A 16,781-nucleotide genomic window follows, 5' to 3' on the forward strand; every position below is an offset into this window, starting at 1 on the left:
AGGGCACTGAGTACTGGAATTGGGAAGTCATGTTGTAGTGGTACAAGATGTTAGTGAGGCTACACCTGGAGTACTGCGTGCAAGTTTGGTTACCCTGTTATAGGAAATACATCATTAAATTGGAAAAAAAATGCACAGAAGATTTACAAGAATGTTGCCAGGACTCGAGGGCCTGAGTTATAGGGAGTGGTTGGGCAGGCTAGGACTTTAATCATTGGAGCATAGGAGACAGAGGGGTGACCTTACAGAGGTGTATAAGATCATGAGGGGCATAGACAGGGTCTTTTTCCCGGGGAAAGGGAATCAAAAACTAAAGGGCGTAGGTTTAAGGTGAGAGGGGAAAGACTTAAAAGGGACCTGAGGGGCAACTTCTTCACACAGAGGGTGGTACGTATATGAAACAAGCTGCCGGAGCGTGGTTGAGGCAGGTACAATAACAACATTTATAAGACATTTGGACAGGTACATGGATAGGAAAGATAGAGAGATATGGGCCAAATGCAGGCAAATGGGACGAGCTCAGATGGGTACCTTGGTCAGCATGGACGTGTTGGGCTGAAGGGCCTACTGCTGTGCTGTATGACTCTATGACAGGGGGATCTTGGAGTGCATGTCCGCAAATCCCTGAAGGTGGACTGGTAGAGGAGAGGCTTCTGAGCTATCAGCTGAGTCACAGAACAGAAAAGGATGGAGGACATTGCTAGAAGTGTATAAAGCATTAGTCAGGCCACTGTGTACCATTCTGATCACTGCACTGACAGAGTACTGAAGATATTTACAAGGATGTTGCCAACATTGGAGAATTATAGTCGTGAGGATAGACTGGCTGGGGTGGGGTTAGATCCTTTGGAGCAAAGAAGATGAGCAAAATTATGAGGCTGAGGTGAGACAAACAAGAAGGACCAATTTTCCTTTGAAGAGAGCCCGATAACTAGATTTGAATCAATTGCGGAGTATTAGCAAGAAGTTACCCAAAGCAGCAAGAATCAGGAGCGCTGCCTGAATGGGTGATGAAAGCAGAAGCACTCATCACATTGAGGAGATATCTGGATGAGTACCAGAAGAGCTGTAATCACCAGGGCCAGAGACCAAGAGTGAGACCTAAATCCCATGTTTGCTCCAATACAGGGAGCAGTGAGGTCACGTTAACTCTGTTTAAAGCATTTAAGAAGTTAGTTTTCAGAAATTTAAACTTGTATGAGGAGAGCAGGAAAGCTAGGGGATTTTGCTTTGTAAACTCAACCAGACTGGACATAATTTTCACAAGGCAACACCACAGGAACCAGGTAGGATTCCTCTTCATTATCGATCCATCTCTAATTATGCTCCCTTCCCTCTCAAAGGCATTGAACTCAGAAGCTTGATACTTTGCCTCTTGGACCCGATCTCTCTCAATGCTGCCATCACCCTTTTCTTTGCTTCCCTACACTGTAACAATTTATATTTCCAGCCTCTCCCTCTCTGCTGTGCAGAAGGTAGCTTTCTTGCCATCACAATCCTGTTCCTTTTGAATCTGTTCTTGAGACATGTTGACCTGATTTACTGCCTGTCCCCAGCTGACAACGGAATTTCCCTCTTGGCCCATTTGTTCAGAATCCAGCATCTCACCAGGGGCACCATTTGTGGCGTGGAGTTGGATTACTGAGCTGGCATGGTTGAGTCAGGAGTTGTGAGTCACTCTCTCCCATCTCCAACCTTTTTAGACCTACCCAGTTAGGATCAACTAATCTAACACAGTCCTGAAACAAAACCGGCCTGCTAATTTTGCTTTACTCAATAGCTAATAAAGCATCATTCATATCTATATTCAACCTTGAGATGTGGACAAGATGGTATTCACTGCTCTCTTTGGCATTTGGATGACTTTGCAAGGTCCTTTCAGCTGATGTTATTGTGGGGCTGAAGTCATGTATAGGTCGGACAGGTTAACATGTTTCCTTCAATAAAGGGCAATTAGTTAGATCTTAACGACAACACTACTGTTTTCAAGAACCAACAATATAGTGCCAGGAACACTGGAGGTGCCTACAGCCCCAGATCCAATAAGCTGCCACTGCATTCCAGCTTCTCCAACCTGTCCTGAGGCCTCTGTGGGATCGTGAGAGACTTACTTTTATTCTTTGCTTCATCTATGTTTTTTCTCTTGCTTTGCTGCTAACAGAGGAAGAAGGAATGCCCGAACGAGGATTCAGGTATACACGGGGAGATAGTTTCTGAGACAAGGGAGCTGGCTGCGGTGGGAAGGGGTGGTTGTGGGGGGAGAGGGGTGTCCCCACAGGACTCACGTCATGCTTATCAGGACTGGATACCATGGTGCTGTTATAACCCTCTGATGATTGGTGAGGTATGGACAGAACTAGCTTTTCAGACAAGGGAGATGTTTGTAGCGTTACTCCACATTGCGGAAGCCTCTTCATCGGGAGCGAAGATTGCCCTGGGGAGCCAATGTGGCAAGCAACTAAGGGTGAAAGGAAACTGGGGCACCAAAATAAAATGGTGCTTTTTCTCCAGTCGATTTAAACATTGGTTTGTTGGTTGTAAAAATGTTGAAAATGGGAGAAGTGGGGAGGCTGTATCGTGGGCAGCTGAGGAAGGGCTGAGATGAGGAGAGGAATTCTTTTTCAAGGGAAGTCGTGAATCTCACTAACCACACCACAAGCTCTGCTCTGTGCTGGCACGTCACGCCAGCTTGATGTTGTAGCTGCAACCATTAGTGTTGGGCTTCAGTAAGCACAGTTCGGCAACATCAGCGGATCTTCTAATGTAATGTCCTCACATTGCGGTTAGTGCAACACAAAATGGATCCTCCGAAATTTACACTTTAAAAGACTTGATTTTACAAGAACCTTTTGCTTCTGTTTTTATCCAAGCGAATAAAACTCACATCGTAGAAATGGTATGTTGTTGTTTGCAAAGAGTGTACCAAAGGCACATGGGCTTCCCTCCACTTGGGAAGCAACACACCCATTCCCAATACAAATCCAGTCCCTCTGGTGCCATGACTGAGGGTGTGGTGTAGGATGGTACTTTCTACCTGCACTCCCTGTCACCAGGCTCCCAGCACGATCACCACTACTGCAGGAGCTGAGGCCACAAGGGGCAGTTAGAGAACTTCTACCACAAAATATAATTACAGACCAACTCCTCTCCCCCCACAACAGGTGTTGCACCCATTCACCTCCCCCACAACATGTGCTGCACCGACTTCCCTCCCTTGCTCCCTAGTTATGCATAGCAAGATCTCACCAACAACTATGGGATAGTGACCAGATTGGTTGGGAGATAAATGTTGGGAGAAAAAAGCACTGGAGCTTTTTTCCTCTGCCAAGGAAGTGCAGGGGGGGGCATTGGTAATTGTCATGGCTTTGCTGTGACCTTTGATCTTCTCCCTTTAGAGTTGGTGAGTAGTATAGGGATGAGAGTGTAAAGGTGCAATATTTATGGAATTAGAACAATATAGGGGAGGCCATTTGGTCTTCTGAGATTGTACTAGCATTTTGTGGAGTAAGGCCCATCCTTTGTTCTCTCCCCATAGCCAAATAGAACTTGGATACTTCAATATCCATAGTCATCCCTTTACATTAATCCAACTCTTTCACTGTCCCTGCAGCAACCTTTGTCTTCACAAAGTTTATTCTTTAAACAGCCCAGGCCTAGTTAGTCATAACATTTCCTCACTGGCTCAGCTAGAATATCATGGGTTCAAACCCCAATTCAGGGGTTCATGCCTCAGTCTGACCTGTTGCAATCTGATGAGAATTTAAACTAAATCCCACTGTATTATTTAAAAAAGCACACAGGACTACTTCCGAATGTCTTGGCCTCTGCTGAAAACACCAATAGATAATTTGGTCAGTTTATCACGTGAGTTGTTTGGGGGATTTTGCTGTTACCTTCCTGAATTTACTAAAAATATTTTTACAATAAACAAATGCAAGGCTGCTAACCACAACAGGTCTGGATCAGACCTGGGGCCTCCTAATTCCATAGCGTAACAGGGGAAAATTCATCCACTGAACAAAGGGTTCTCAAATTAATTCTTGGGATGTGGGTGTTCCAGCAAGACCAGCATTTATTGCTCATCTGTTGTTGCCCTGTGTGGCAGTTTGGTACAACAAGGTGCCTTGTTAAGCTGCTTAAGTGGACTGCTAAGTCAACCATTTGTGTGTTGGCCAGTTTGGGTAAGTACTGGGCATTAATAAACCAAATGGTGAATGGCTTTTGTATTGTAACCCTGGCCCTCCTGCCCCCTCCCTTTCACTCAGAAGGGTGTCAACAAATCGTGGAGTTCCAGGCAAGGTAATCGCTCCCTTCCCCCCTCTCTATTCCCAGTTAGATCTACTCCCGCATTGGAGGCTGGGAATCAAATTCTGCCCTGGCTAATTCAGCGACCATAGCAATCAGGAAGGATAGAGGGCTGTGTATCCAGGAATAAATAATCTCAGTATATCCGAGCTATATGTATTTAAAAAGGGTATGCTAGACCATCAGTAGGAAGATGAGGGGAGGAGACAGTCATGTCTGCATCTTACAATGCGAAGACAGTTGAACAGGAGCAAGAGCCTGGCCTGTTCTAAACTGCAGGCAATATCGCTGTTACCAATGGCAACAGACTGCAGAAATAAATGCGACCTGGGACATATGAAGGGTGACAAGGACTGGGCAGTAGGCGGCAGTACCAGACACAGAGTCCATTGGCTGTATCTACAGGAATCCTATTATCTTCTATCCCCTTCAGCAACTGCCCCACCACACAACACATAGCGCACAGACAGAACTCATTAACATCCTGCTGCACCATAGAAATACACACAACGTTGAAATGTATTTAATTAAACTGATTCATCTCATTCCTGGTCTTGCTGTGATATCTCCCTTGCTGAAATGTCCAGGGGCTAATTAACATTAATTTGAACTTGCTTTGCATATCCTCCCAATTAGTGTGCTTATTGTGAAAAGGGATCCAAAGCCATTTTATTGATTTAATCTAAACAGAACTTTTTCCAAACAAACAAAATTTCTTAATTTCTATGTCAGACATTTAGCCAATATTGCAGTGAGATTGCGTGGGGACACAGCCCTCCAGCTCCTAGTTCATTCTCATCTGCATGAACAGTATGCTTATACACATGCATACAGGCACACACCCACATATGCAGATGTTCTCATACATACAAGCACATATACATGCACACACACACACACACACAAACAGAGCTACACAGAGATGCACACAGTGGCAAACACACATATGCAGACACACTCAAACTTGCAGACATGGACATACACTCACAGACGTGCACAGAAACACGTGCTCAGACATGTACACCTATAGAATTACACATGCTTAGATACAGATGTACACACCTGTACATACATACACAGATGCCCACACAGACACACTCTCTCTGTCTTTCTCTGACACATACATGCACACATGCTCTTGGCAGACAGTAGTTTGAATGGTCCCCTTCTGTGCTGTATGGTTCTCAGTTTCCTGATCAGCTGTAGATTCTTCACCCACTCACCTCAATATCCCTCTTAAGTTCGATCACTTCTTTGCAAAGAAAGAATTGGCGGTGTTTCATAACGATAGCACCTTACTGATGTGTATATTCTTTCCTTGTACAAAAACAATAACTGCAAGTTACTTCATGATTTGGAAACTCTTCAGTTAGAGGATGCGAAGTGCCCGTTAATAAATGACTGTGCCTTTTATTCCTCCTGAGAAATTTTACAACACAGAAACTGTCCATTCAGCTGAACAGTCCTGTGTGGGTGCTCATGCTGCATGTCAATCCATGGCCATGCCATTTCCTCTCTCCCTGCTACTGTATCCTTCTACTCCTTTCTCTTTCTAGCTTCACAAATCAGCTAGGATGGGCATAGTGGGTTAAGAGATGTCCTTCCATTACCAGCATCCTTGTTCAAACCCAAGCATGACTGTTGCTTTGAGCTTCTCCGAGTCTGAGGCACTTTGAGTGTGGGTGGACTGACAGTCTGCGGTCCCCTGTTGGTATACAGCTCCCAATGGGAAGTCACACTCCGCAAATGTCAGGAATGAATGAAAAGGACAGCACATTCCTAAGGTAGAGTTGGGGCAAATTATAAGATAAGATATTAGACCTGATGAGAGACACAACAGCATGTTTATAGCCCCGGTTATACCAATGCTGGAGGTGTTTGATGAGACAATCTGGAGGGCTCTGTGTTGGAGAATGGAACACTCTTGCTAGGATCAAACAGTTCTGAACAAATGATAATACTTTGTGTGACTGCAGCTCTTGGATCAACCTTGCTGACAGTGATTGGCCAGAGAGGTCCACATAATGAGTTCACCAGAGAGGCCCTGCGCTCCCCTGCTCTCTGCTGTGTCTTCAGCTTCTGTCGTCTCTGACTGTCTGGGGTCTTGCTGCAAGTTCTCCCATTTCCTGACAATCTCCCTCTTGTTTTTAAGGATTCCGGACAACCCATCCCGCTTGTGGTGGAGAGCTGTATTCGATTCATCAACCTTTATGGTAATTTATTCATAATTTAAGACTTGTCTGCTGTTGACATGATCATAATTGGCTAAGGCTCAAGCACTAATCCCCACATTCCAGGCCATGCCATCTTCTCACAGCTACCATCAGTTAAGAGGTACAGAAGCCTGAAGTCCCACACCACCGGGTTCAAGAACAGCTACTTCCCTTCAACCACTCGGTTCTTGAACCAACCTGCAGAACTCTAATCACTACCTCAGTAGAGCAACACTATGACCATTTTGCACTACAATGGACTTTGTTTTTCTTTGGTTCTAATTGTGTTCTTTCTTGTAAAAATTGTGCATAATTTATGTTTTTCTTGTGAATGTTGTGTATCTGATGCTATGTGCCTGTGATGCTGCTGCAAGTAAGTTTTTCACTGCACCTGTGCATACATGTACTTGTGCATATGACAACAAACTCTACTCTGACTTTGAAGGGACGTCATATATTTTCCAATCCTGAAAATGGCCCCATTTATTGCTGCTCTCTGCTTTCTTAATTGTCTTAATCCTCAGAACGTGCCAATATATTACACCAATCCCATGTGTCCTAAACCCCTGTAGAAGTTTATCAAATGCCCACTGAAAGTCTAAATTTAGTCCATTCATTTACTCTTCCTTACCTATTCTATGAATTAAGCTTGGAACAATTGTATTAGATTCGGTAAACAACATCTTTCTTTCATAAAACTATGGCTATTTAAATTTTCCAGTGCACAGTCACCACATCCCCAGTCATAGATCCTTGTACAAGCGACCCCCACATTACTGGGGGATTGTGATCGTGGTAAACCATTGATGTTGTGATTTTCTGTAACGTCAAGCTGCCTCATCTGTGCATGTGTCAAGAAACACGATTTGAAAAAGAAATGAATATTGTGCTGATTTATTTATTTTTCCTTCACAAATTCCATGGGAGCGAATTTTATTTTGTATCTCAAATTTTTGGGTAGTGGTTTATGAATTCTGCAATGACAGATTTCCATAACCTGAACAGCAGTATCGCAGGGCTCACCTGTACTGATGTCAAGCTAACTGGCCTACAGTCCCTTCCCCATTACCTTCAACTCCAAGGTTATGTCTGTTAGTTTCCAATCCGTGGGAAACATTCTAGAATTTAGAAAAATTTAGGAAAATCAGAACATCCACTTCTTTTATAACTTTATGCCATTGTCTTATCAGGTCCTGGGGGTTTGTAATCTTTTTGTACCAATTAATTTCTACTAATATTAATTAATTTAAACTTCACACCCTCATTAGATCCCCACAATTTCCAACATGTTCTTTGCATTTTTTACATGATGCAAAATGGGAGTGTTTAGGAAAGGCGGATGTGGGTCCCTCAGATATGGGGACAGGTGAAGTTATAATGGGGAATAAATACATGGCAGTTGTTAAATAAATATTTTATATTTGTATTTTATTTGGCAGCACCTGAGGATTGGGTTCAATCCTCGGGTGCTATCTGCGTGTGAGTTTGAACCTTCTCCCTGTGACCACATGGGTTTCCCCCAGCTTCTTTGGTTTCTAAAAGATGTGTGGGTTGGTAGGTTAATTGGCCATGGTAAATTATGCAGATGGCTGGTAGAAGAGATGGAAATGTGGGGGAGTAGACTACAGGGAAAATTAGTGGGGGGTGGAATTGTGTTGAGAGTCGGCATAGACTTGATGGGCCAAACGGCCTCCTATATCATAAGGAAATAGAGATGTAAGAAATATAGATAGGTGGCATGGTGATTCTTCTCTGGTTACCAAGATGTTGGAGTTACTACAAAAAGATCCTACATCATCCATAAAAGTGTTCCTGTACATGCTTGATGAAATATGCCCCACCGGGTTAATAGCAGCAGCTTGTCATGTCTCTTTTGAATTTCAGGGTTAAAATGTCTGTTCTGTTTTCAGGTTTACAACAACAGGGCATTTTCCGAGTTCCCGGCTCTCAGAGTGAAGTCAATGACATCAAGAATGCTTTTGAGAGAGGTTAGTTTCAGACTGTTAAAGCATTCTGAACAGCTCATTATACCATTGGTTCTAAAATGTGACATTCAAGTAAATATGCAGAGAGAATGTGTTTTTGCTTCTGACATTTATTTGGTCACTTTGAAGTCTTAGAGTTATAGAGCACAGAAACGAGCCCTTTGGCCCAACATGTCAATGCCGATCTAGATGCCTGTCTAAGCTGTTCCCACTTGCCCCTGTTTGACCCGTATCCCTCTAAACTGTTCCCATCCATGTACCTCTCCAATTGTCTTTTAAATGTCATTATTGTATCTGCCTCAACCAGTTCTTCTGGCAGCTCAATCCACGTACATACCACCCTTTGTGTAAAGAAGTCACTCCTCAAGTTCCTATTAAATAAACCTATGCCCTCTAGTTTTTGATTCCCCTTCCATGGGAAAAAAACTGCGCATTCACCCTATCTATGCCCCTCCTGATTTTATGCTCCTTTGTAAGGTCACCCCTCAGTCTCCTACTTTCAATGAATAAAGTCTTAGCCTACCCAGCCTCTCCCTATTACTCAGGCCCTTGAGTCATGGCAATACTCTCTCACAACAGTACTTGTATTTCAGAGTGACTCTGGCCCTCAAATCAATTTGAGCCTCGGACTGATGCGTTGGCTGAGAGTTATAGTGGGAGAAATTGAATCACACTGCGAAATGTTGCTGGGATCACAATCCTCAAAGTCGAAGCAAGAAATTTGAAATAAGATCAGAGAATACTGGAGATACTCAGCAGGTTAGGCAACATCCATGGAGAAGTAGTTAATATCAGAAGTTAGTAAACTTTGACCTGATGGAGGATACACACTAAATCCATACTCCAATAGTGGATTTGAGTCCAACACCACTGCTTCTACCTTAGATTATGTCCACAGTTATTCCCCTAGTTGTGGGAACTTGCTGGAGCTAAGGCAGAGGAAGAGAGGAGCCGAATGTTAAACCCACCTCTGGAGGCCTTAAGTGCACTAGGTAGAGAGAAGAGACGCCTGCACCCACAGGGCCTAGGGAATTCTCTTGGACAATAGTCAGATAGCAGAGGACTGAGTTCACAGAGGTGTTCAACTCAGGAATGGGAGCTCCAGGTGTGGACACAGTGCCGCAAGGAGTCTGATGACCTTAGGTGTGTGGTCAAGGTGAAGCTGCTTTGTGGAGTCTTGTGGCAGCACAGGAACTCCATAAGGATGAGAGCTCCAGGAACTTGTGCCGGCAGCAATGGGAGAACAGAGATTTATCATGGAGTCAGGATGATGGTGATCCACCTCGGTGGTTGGGCTGGCTGGTTTGACGGGTGCTCTCAGGACCCTTGACACTTTGCTCAGGGAGCAGACTGAAGGTCGGCTTCTGAGATGATGGGGAAATGCAGGCAGGAGCCGAGATGGATCATTCATTTGGCAGAAGATAGATGCAAATGTTCCAACCTCGTCTTTAGCTTCAACGTGTTGAACCCTGCCGTCACTGAGAAACGTTCTTGGAGCCTCCTCCTCCTATAGCTTGTTAACCATCTCTGCCAACTAGATGTGGCAGGACAGCAGAGCTTTGATCTGGTCCATTGATTGTGGGATCACTTTGCAGTGTCTATTGCGTATATAGAACATGGAACAGTGCAGCACAGGAACAGGCCCTTTGGCCCACAATATCGTGCTGAACTAATTCAACTTTTAATTAAATGCGTCATTAAACTAATTGCTTCTACCTACACAATATCCATATCCCTCCATTCTCTGCACATTCATGCGCCTATCTAAGAGCATCTTAAACACCTCGAATCGTATCTGCTTCCACTACCTCACCTGACAGCGCATTCCAGGCATCCACCACTCTTTGTGTAAAAAACTTGACCCGCACATCTCCTTTGAACTTACCGCCTTTCACCTTAAATGCATGCCCTCTAGTATCAGACACATGGAAAAAAGATACCAGCTGTCTACTTATGCCTCTCATAATCTTATAAACTCCCCTTAGCCTCTGGTGCTCCAGAGAAAACAACTTAAGTTTATCCAACCACTCCCTATAGCACATGCCCTCTAATCCAGGCAGCATCGTGGTAAACCTCTTCTGCACCCTCTCCAGTTAGTGGGGCAACCAAAATGGGCATACTGCATTTGAAGTTTACACACATGTAGTCCAGTGTTGCAGCTTTAGAAGGTTGGCAGCTCATTTTTAGGAATGTCTGATGACACCCATGGAATGCCCTACATCATTCCTCATTGAGAACTCCCCCTCCCTCCAGACCGAGGGATATACCAGGCCATGATGAGACCAATTCAACTACTGCTACTGGCATCAGACATGCCCACTTTAGAGTTACTAGAGCCTCTCCCAGTTAGTTCCATGGTAGTGCCACACAATATCAGTGAGGGTGTCCTCAGTGTGAAGGCATCACAAGGGACGGTACAGTGGTCAGGCCATAGCCAGGTAGATCTGCAACAGGTAGTTTGGTGATGACAAGGTCAAATAGATTTATCCCTTGCATCAGTTCACTCTCCACCTACCACAGACATAGTCTGGGAGCCTGGAGTGAGACAGACAGATTCTTAGTCCTTGATCAGTCAAAGGTTATGAGGAGCAGGCAGACAAGTGCATCTGAGGCTAAGATCCAAACAGCTCTGATCTTATTGAATGACTGAGCAGGTTTGAGGAGGTGTATAGTCTGTGTGTCCTACTTCCTAAGATTTTATTCTTGAGATGTGTTATCTTCCTGCTTGTAAGAATCACCATTACAATGGTATCATTGTTAGGTTTCGGTATAAATGATCAGATGGTCCTACATTTGGTGTTCTACCTAGAAGTACCAAAGATGAAACAATATAGCCAGTTGATTCTGTTCATACAAAAACCATGTTGGGGCACAGAACTGCATTTAGGTCCTGTTTTCCCCCTTCTTGAGGGGAACATTTGCTTGGTCTGCGGGTACGAAGGCAGAGGACTCAACTTTTACTAAATGATCATGTGACCACAGTTGTGGCATCAATTACATAATCAGTTGTAACCTGAGCAACTTGTGGCCTGATCAAACCACTAGGAATGAGAGTTAGCAAAGTTATCTGAGGCAGTATTGCGTTGAGCTACGTAATGGCTTAAGTATGCCTTCAAGACAATCACAATTGGGCTCAGTAACAACTCAAGTGTGGTCTGTGTTAGTGTGGCCCAGGCTCAATTATAGCTTCAGATTACCAAAGCCACATAATGGTTCAACTAGAGCTTTGGCTTATTGTGGGTGTAGAGACATCACAAATCTGGTGTCAGCTTGCCTTGGGCCTGTTACAATTCCACTGGGGCTCAGCTTTACCCTGGCTGGTTTCCAGTTACAGCTGATCTGTGGGTGTCAGGATTACAGAGAGACCAGAAACATCTCCTGGAGATTTGGGATCGCCCAGTGCTCATGGCCATCAGTTGACCTGGTGACACCTGCAGGGTTACCAGGCCTTTGTCCCTCAGTTTTTCTATTACCCTCTTTATCCAGACTTTTGTCTCCTTTTATTTCTAAACTTTCACGTCTATTTTTGTGCATTCTTTGTGCCAGTCTTTTGCACTGTCTTTCACATTGTCACAACAGATAGAGCTGCTGCCTCACAGCTCCAGAGACCCAGGTTCAATCCTGACCACATGTGCTGCCTGTGTGGACTTTGCACATTCTTCCTGTGACCGAATGGGTTTCCTCCAGGTGCTCCAATTTCCTCCCACCTCCCAATCACATGCAGGTTAGTAGGTTAATTGGCTGCTGTAAATTGCCCCTAATGTGTAATTGAGTGGTAGAATCTAGAGGGGGTTGATGGGAATGTGGGGAGAATAGGTTACAGAGAACTAGAGAAGCAAATGACTGCAGATGCTGGAATATCTAGATGAAAAACTCTATGGTGCTGGAGGAACTAAGCAGGCCAGGCAGCATCTGAGATGTCCAACTTCTTTACTAAGCGTGGCTCCCCCCCTACTGTGGTCGAGAGAGCTCGCACCCACATCTCTGCCATTTGCCGCACCTCTACTCTCACCCCCACCCCTCCCAGACCCAACAGGGATACGGTCCCCCCTTGTCCTCACATTTCATCCCACCAGCCTATGTATCCAATATATCATTCTTCGCCACTTCTGCCATCTCCAACGGGACCCCACCACCACGCATATCTTCCCCTCCCCACCGCTTTCTGCCTTTCACAGGGACCGCTCTCTCCGTGAGTCTCTTGTTCACTCCTGCCTCCCCACCCATCCTGCTCCCACCCCAGGGACTTTCCACTGCCCCCACCATGGGTGCAACACCTGCCCCTACATCACCTCCATCCAGGGACCCAAACAGTCCTTTCAGGTGAGACAGAGATTTACCTGCACCTCCCTTAATGTCAACTGCATTCGGTGCTCCAAGTGTGGCCTCCTCTACATTGGTGAGACCAAATGCAGACTAGGTGACCATTTCACAGAACACCTGCGCTTCATCCGTAACCACAATCTGCATCTCCTCATTGCCAGTCACTTCAACTCCCCCTCCTTTCCACTTCATCACAGATATGTCAGTCCTCGGCCTCCTTCACTGCCAGGAGAAGTCCAAGTGCAAACTGGAGGAACAGCACCTCATTTACTGTCTTGGAACCTTGCAGCCCAATGGCATGAACATTGAATTCTCCCACCTTAGGTAATCCCCACAACCCCACTTCACACTCCCCCCTCCCCCAACCATGCCTCTTCTTTTCTTCCCTTTCCTAGTCTCTCTCTCTTTTCTCTACCCTTTTTCCCTCCTTACCTTTGACCCATCCTCTGGTGGATCTGCTCTCCCCTCCTCCCCCGCATATGCCTATCACTATCTCTTACCTGCATCTACCTATCACCACCTTGTACCCACCCTGCCTCCCCTCTTTTGTCCACCTATCACTGCTCTGCTTTCTCCTCCTATATATTGGGCTTCTCCTTTTCCTATCTTCAGTCCTGAAGAAGGGTCCTGACCCAAAACATTGACCGCCTGCTTTTCTCCACAGATGCTGCCTGGCCTGCTGAGTCCCTTCAGCATCATCATGTTTTTCAATCAGGTTACAGGGAAAGTTAGTGGGGAATGGGATTGCTCTATCAGCTGGTATAGACTCAATGGGCCAAAATGGCCTGATTCTGTGTCAAAAGGAAATATTGATCCAAGATACAATTCTAATCAAGTAGTTCAGGGGTAAGGTGAGACCCTCGATTTACTTCCAGCTCACTTTGACACACCACACATTTGTGGATTTCCCTGTTAGGCTAAAATCAGTGTTTATTTCATTGTCTATGCCTCTATCACTTTGATTCTAATCTGTGTACCAAATCATAATCAAGATAGAGGTGGGAAGTGTATCAGGGACCTTGGTGGTGTGTTGATTGTATGTGGATAGCTTCTGTTTCCTTGACACCAACAGTTTTGCAAGTAAAACTTCATATATGGCTTATTATCCGACATTGAGAGAGATCACACGTCTTAATCAGGAGTTCTAATGCGTGTTTGGTTTTTGTTGGTAAATTAGTTTTAGACAAATTGTTCAATTACTCACTCACCTAGAATAAACCCCTGGAGAGATTGAATGAGAAGTGAAATTAGAAATTGTCCCATTGTGATCTCCTGTATCAACCCATAAGTACTCAGAAGGTCCATGGTGCCCCTCTCTCCAGGCTGGGATCACTAGTTTAGAGTCATAGTCATAGAGAGATAATTAGTAATTGGTTTATTATTGTCACATGTATTGAGATGTAGTGAAAAACTTTGATCGTTTCACTGCATCAGTACATTGACACAGTACAAGAGAAAAGCAGTAACAGAATGCAGAGAGTTACAGAGAAAGTGCAGTGCAGGCAGACGAGAAAGTGCAAGGCCATGACGAGGTAGATTGTGAGATCAAGAGTCCATCTTATCGTACAAGAGCTCTGTTCAATAGTTTTATAACAGTGGGATAGAAGCTGTCCTTGAGCCTGGTGGTACGTGCTTTCAGCCTTTTGTATCTTCTGCCCGATGGGAGGGGGGAGAAGAGAGAATGTCTGGGGTGAGAGGGGTCATTGATTATGTTGGCTGCTTTTCCAAGGCAGCAAGAAGTGTAGACAGAGTGTATGCTGGAGGAACTTAGCGGGTCAAGCAGCGTATGTGGGGGGAAAGGAACTGTCAATGTTTTGGGTTGACACCCAGACTAAGAGTGGAGATGGCCAGTATAAAAAGCGGAAGGGGAGTGGTTAGAAAGGAGTCCAAGGTGATTGGTGGATTGAGGAGGGGTCTAAATTTATGGGCAGGTTGCGCCAGGTAGGGGAGGAGAATGAGGGTGGAATTGAGAGACAGTGGCAGGTGAATGATAGATGGAGGCAGACAGAGAGAGAGGGAAAAAAATTGAGAGACAGATGGAGTGAGATGGGAAGAGGGGAGAGTGAAGGTTGGAGACAGCTGCTGGAGGGAGATAAGCAGGAACACAAAGGGCTACCGGTGCTGGACTCTGATTAAGTAAAGGAGGTGAGAATGGAAACCATTGAGGGAGAGGTGAATGGCAGATGGAACCGGAACCAGATGAGGGTGTGGGTGAGGGGGGAGGAACAGTGGGTGAACTGTATATGTAGTGGTGGATATAACCAGGAGGGGGATGGGGATGGAGATGGGGAGGCTGGAGAGTGGGGAGGTCTGAGGGAAAGTTCCTCCAGCAGGTTGTCTGTGCTCCAGATTCCAGCATCTCAGACTTTTGTGTATCGACTATTCAACATCATCGGTTTGTGACCATGGCTGCTTATTATCCCGGGCCCTCTTCTGTAACACATCCTGACTACGCCCTGCAGAAATGGGGAGCACCAAGGATTAGCCCTCCTCTGCCAGGTCAAAAGCCACAGGCCGAAGAGACAGGCCACAGGCCCAGGAGGGAAGGACAGTGGGTCTGTGTTGCTGGGTTAGTTCAGGTTAGCAGACACGTGAACTTTCTTGCAGCTTTCTGGGACAGTTCTCGTGTATCTATGTTACAAGAGCCAGTGAATTACAGCCCTCATTGCGCTCCTGAACTTTTCCACTTACAAAGCCTTTCCATTTCAAACCAGGAGAGGACCCTCTTGTCGACAATCACAACGAACATGATATCAACTCGGTAGCTGGTGTACTGAAGCTGTACTTCCGAGGCCTGGAAAATCCACTCTTCCCCAAGGAGAGATTCCTGGATTTGATTTGCTCCATCAGTAAGTACCGGCCATTGTTTTCATTCACACTTTGCTTTCACTGATCATGGCTAATGTTTCAGGGTTTCAGCAAACTGAAGGGGTTCTCTTATGCTTAAGTGTGCATCTGGCAGGCAAAGCCGCAAGAACACAATAGGAGCAGGAGTAGGACATATGGCCCCTCAAGCCTGTACGAACAGTCAATATGATCATGGCTGATCTAAATTGGCCTCAACTTAACACATTACCTTTTACTCTATTTTTTTCTCTCTCAATCTTGCACTAGTGTCGTTATATTTATTTTGTTGTTATTTTGCACACGTTAGTAATGTATAATTTATGTTAATTTAAGTTCATGTTAACTTATGATTGTCCTTGTCTTGTATTGTGCTGTTGCTGCAAAAAGCTACTTTTCACAGCATTTATACGTTGTGTATGTATGCCTATGACAACAATAAACTTGAACTGCCCTTCAGTGCCAGTTCCCCACAAGCCTCAGTTCCTCGACCTTTCAAATATTTATATCTCTACCTTAAATATATTTAATGATCCAGCCTCCACCACCCCCGGGGGCAGAGAATTCTAGAGATTCACCAGCTGCTGACAGAAGAAATTTCTACACAACTCCGTTTTAAATGATCAACTCCGTATCTTGTAACTATGTCCCCTTGTTTGTGACTCTCCCACGTGAAAACATCTCAACATCTACCCTGTCGAGTCCTCTTAGGATCTTATATGTTTGAATAAGGTCGCCCCTCATTCTTCTAAACCCCAAGGAATACTGAAGTAAAGCTTTTAGAGCCAGCTGATGGGAGGGAAGTTGGTCCTAATGTTGGCTGTAGCTCATCTTTGACAGTGCCCAGTAATGTCTCTTTCACATCCAGTGAAGCATTACAGGCAAGGTGTGTGTGCAATATCTGTCTCCCCTCTCTGCCCACATACCCTGGGACCTTGCCAACATTGGTAATCAGTTTATTATTGTCATATGTGAGGGCACATACCACCAGGCTCAAGGACAGCTTCTATCCCACTGCTATAAGACTATTGAATGGGTCCCTTATACAATGAGATGGACTCTTGACCTCACAATCTACCTTGTTATGACCCTGCACCTTAGTGTCTACCTG

At 45.0% G+C, this 16,781-nt stretch overlaps 1 protein-coding gene across 3 annotated transcripts in view; it reads left to right on the forward strand.

The window, feature by feature from the left end:
• The window catches only part of LOC127571297 (SLIT-ROBO Rho GTPase-activating protein 3), a 221,898-nt gene that overhangs the window by 171,487 nt on the left and 33,630 nt on the right, over positions 1 to 16,781 (forward strand). For 2 of the 3 annotated variants that reach the window (XM_052017566.1, XM_052017569.1), the window contains exons 13-15: positions 6,458 to 6,518; positions 8,429 to 8,506; positions 15,541 to 15,675. In XM_052017566.1, coding sequence (XP_051873526.1) covers positions 6,458 to 6,518; positions 8,429 to 8,506; positions 15,541 to 15,675 — 274 coding nt within the window. Of the gene's footprint in view, positions 1 to 2,161; positions 2,193 to 6,457; positions 6,519 to 8,428; positions 8,507 to 15,540; positions 15,676 to 16,781 lie in introns of all 3 variants that reach the window. The other variant, XM_052017568.1, reaches the window with a different exon arrangement.

Source organism: Pristis pectinata, chromosome 6, assembly GCF_009764475.1.
Source record: "Pristis pectinata isolate sPriPec2 chromosome 6, sPriPec2.1.pri, whole genome shotgun sequence".
In the NCBI taxonomy this organism is placed as follows: domain Eukaryota; kingdom Metazoa; phylum Chordata; class Chondrichthyes; order Rhinopristiformes; family Pristidae; genus Pristis; species Pristis pectinata.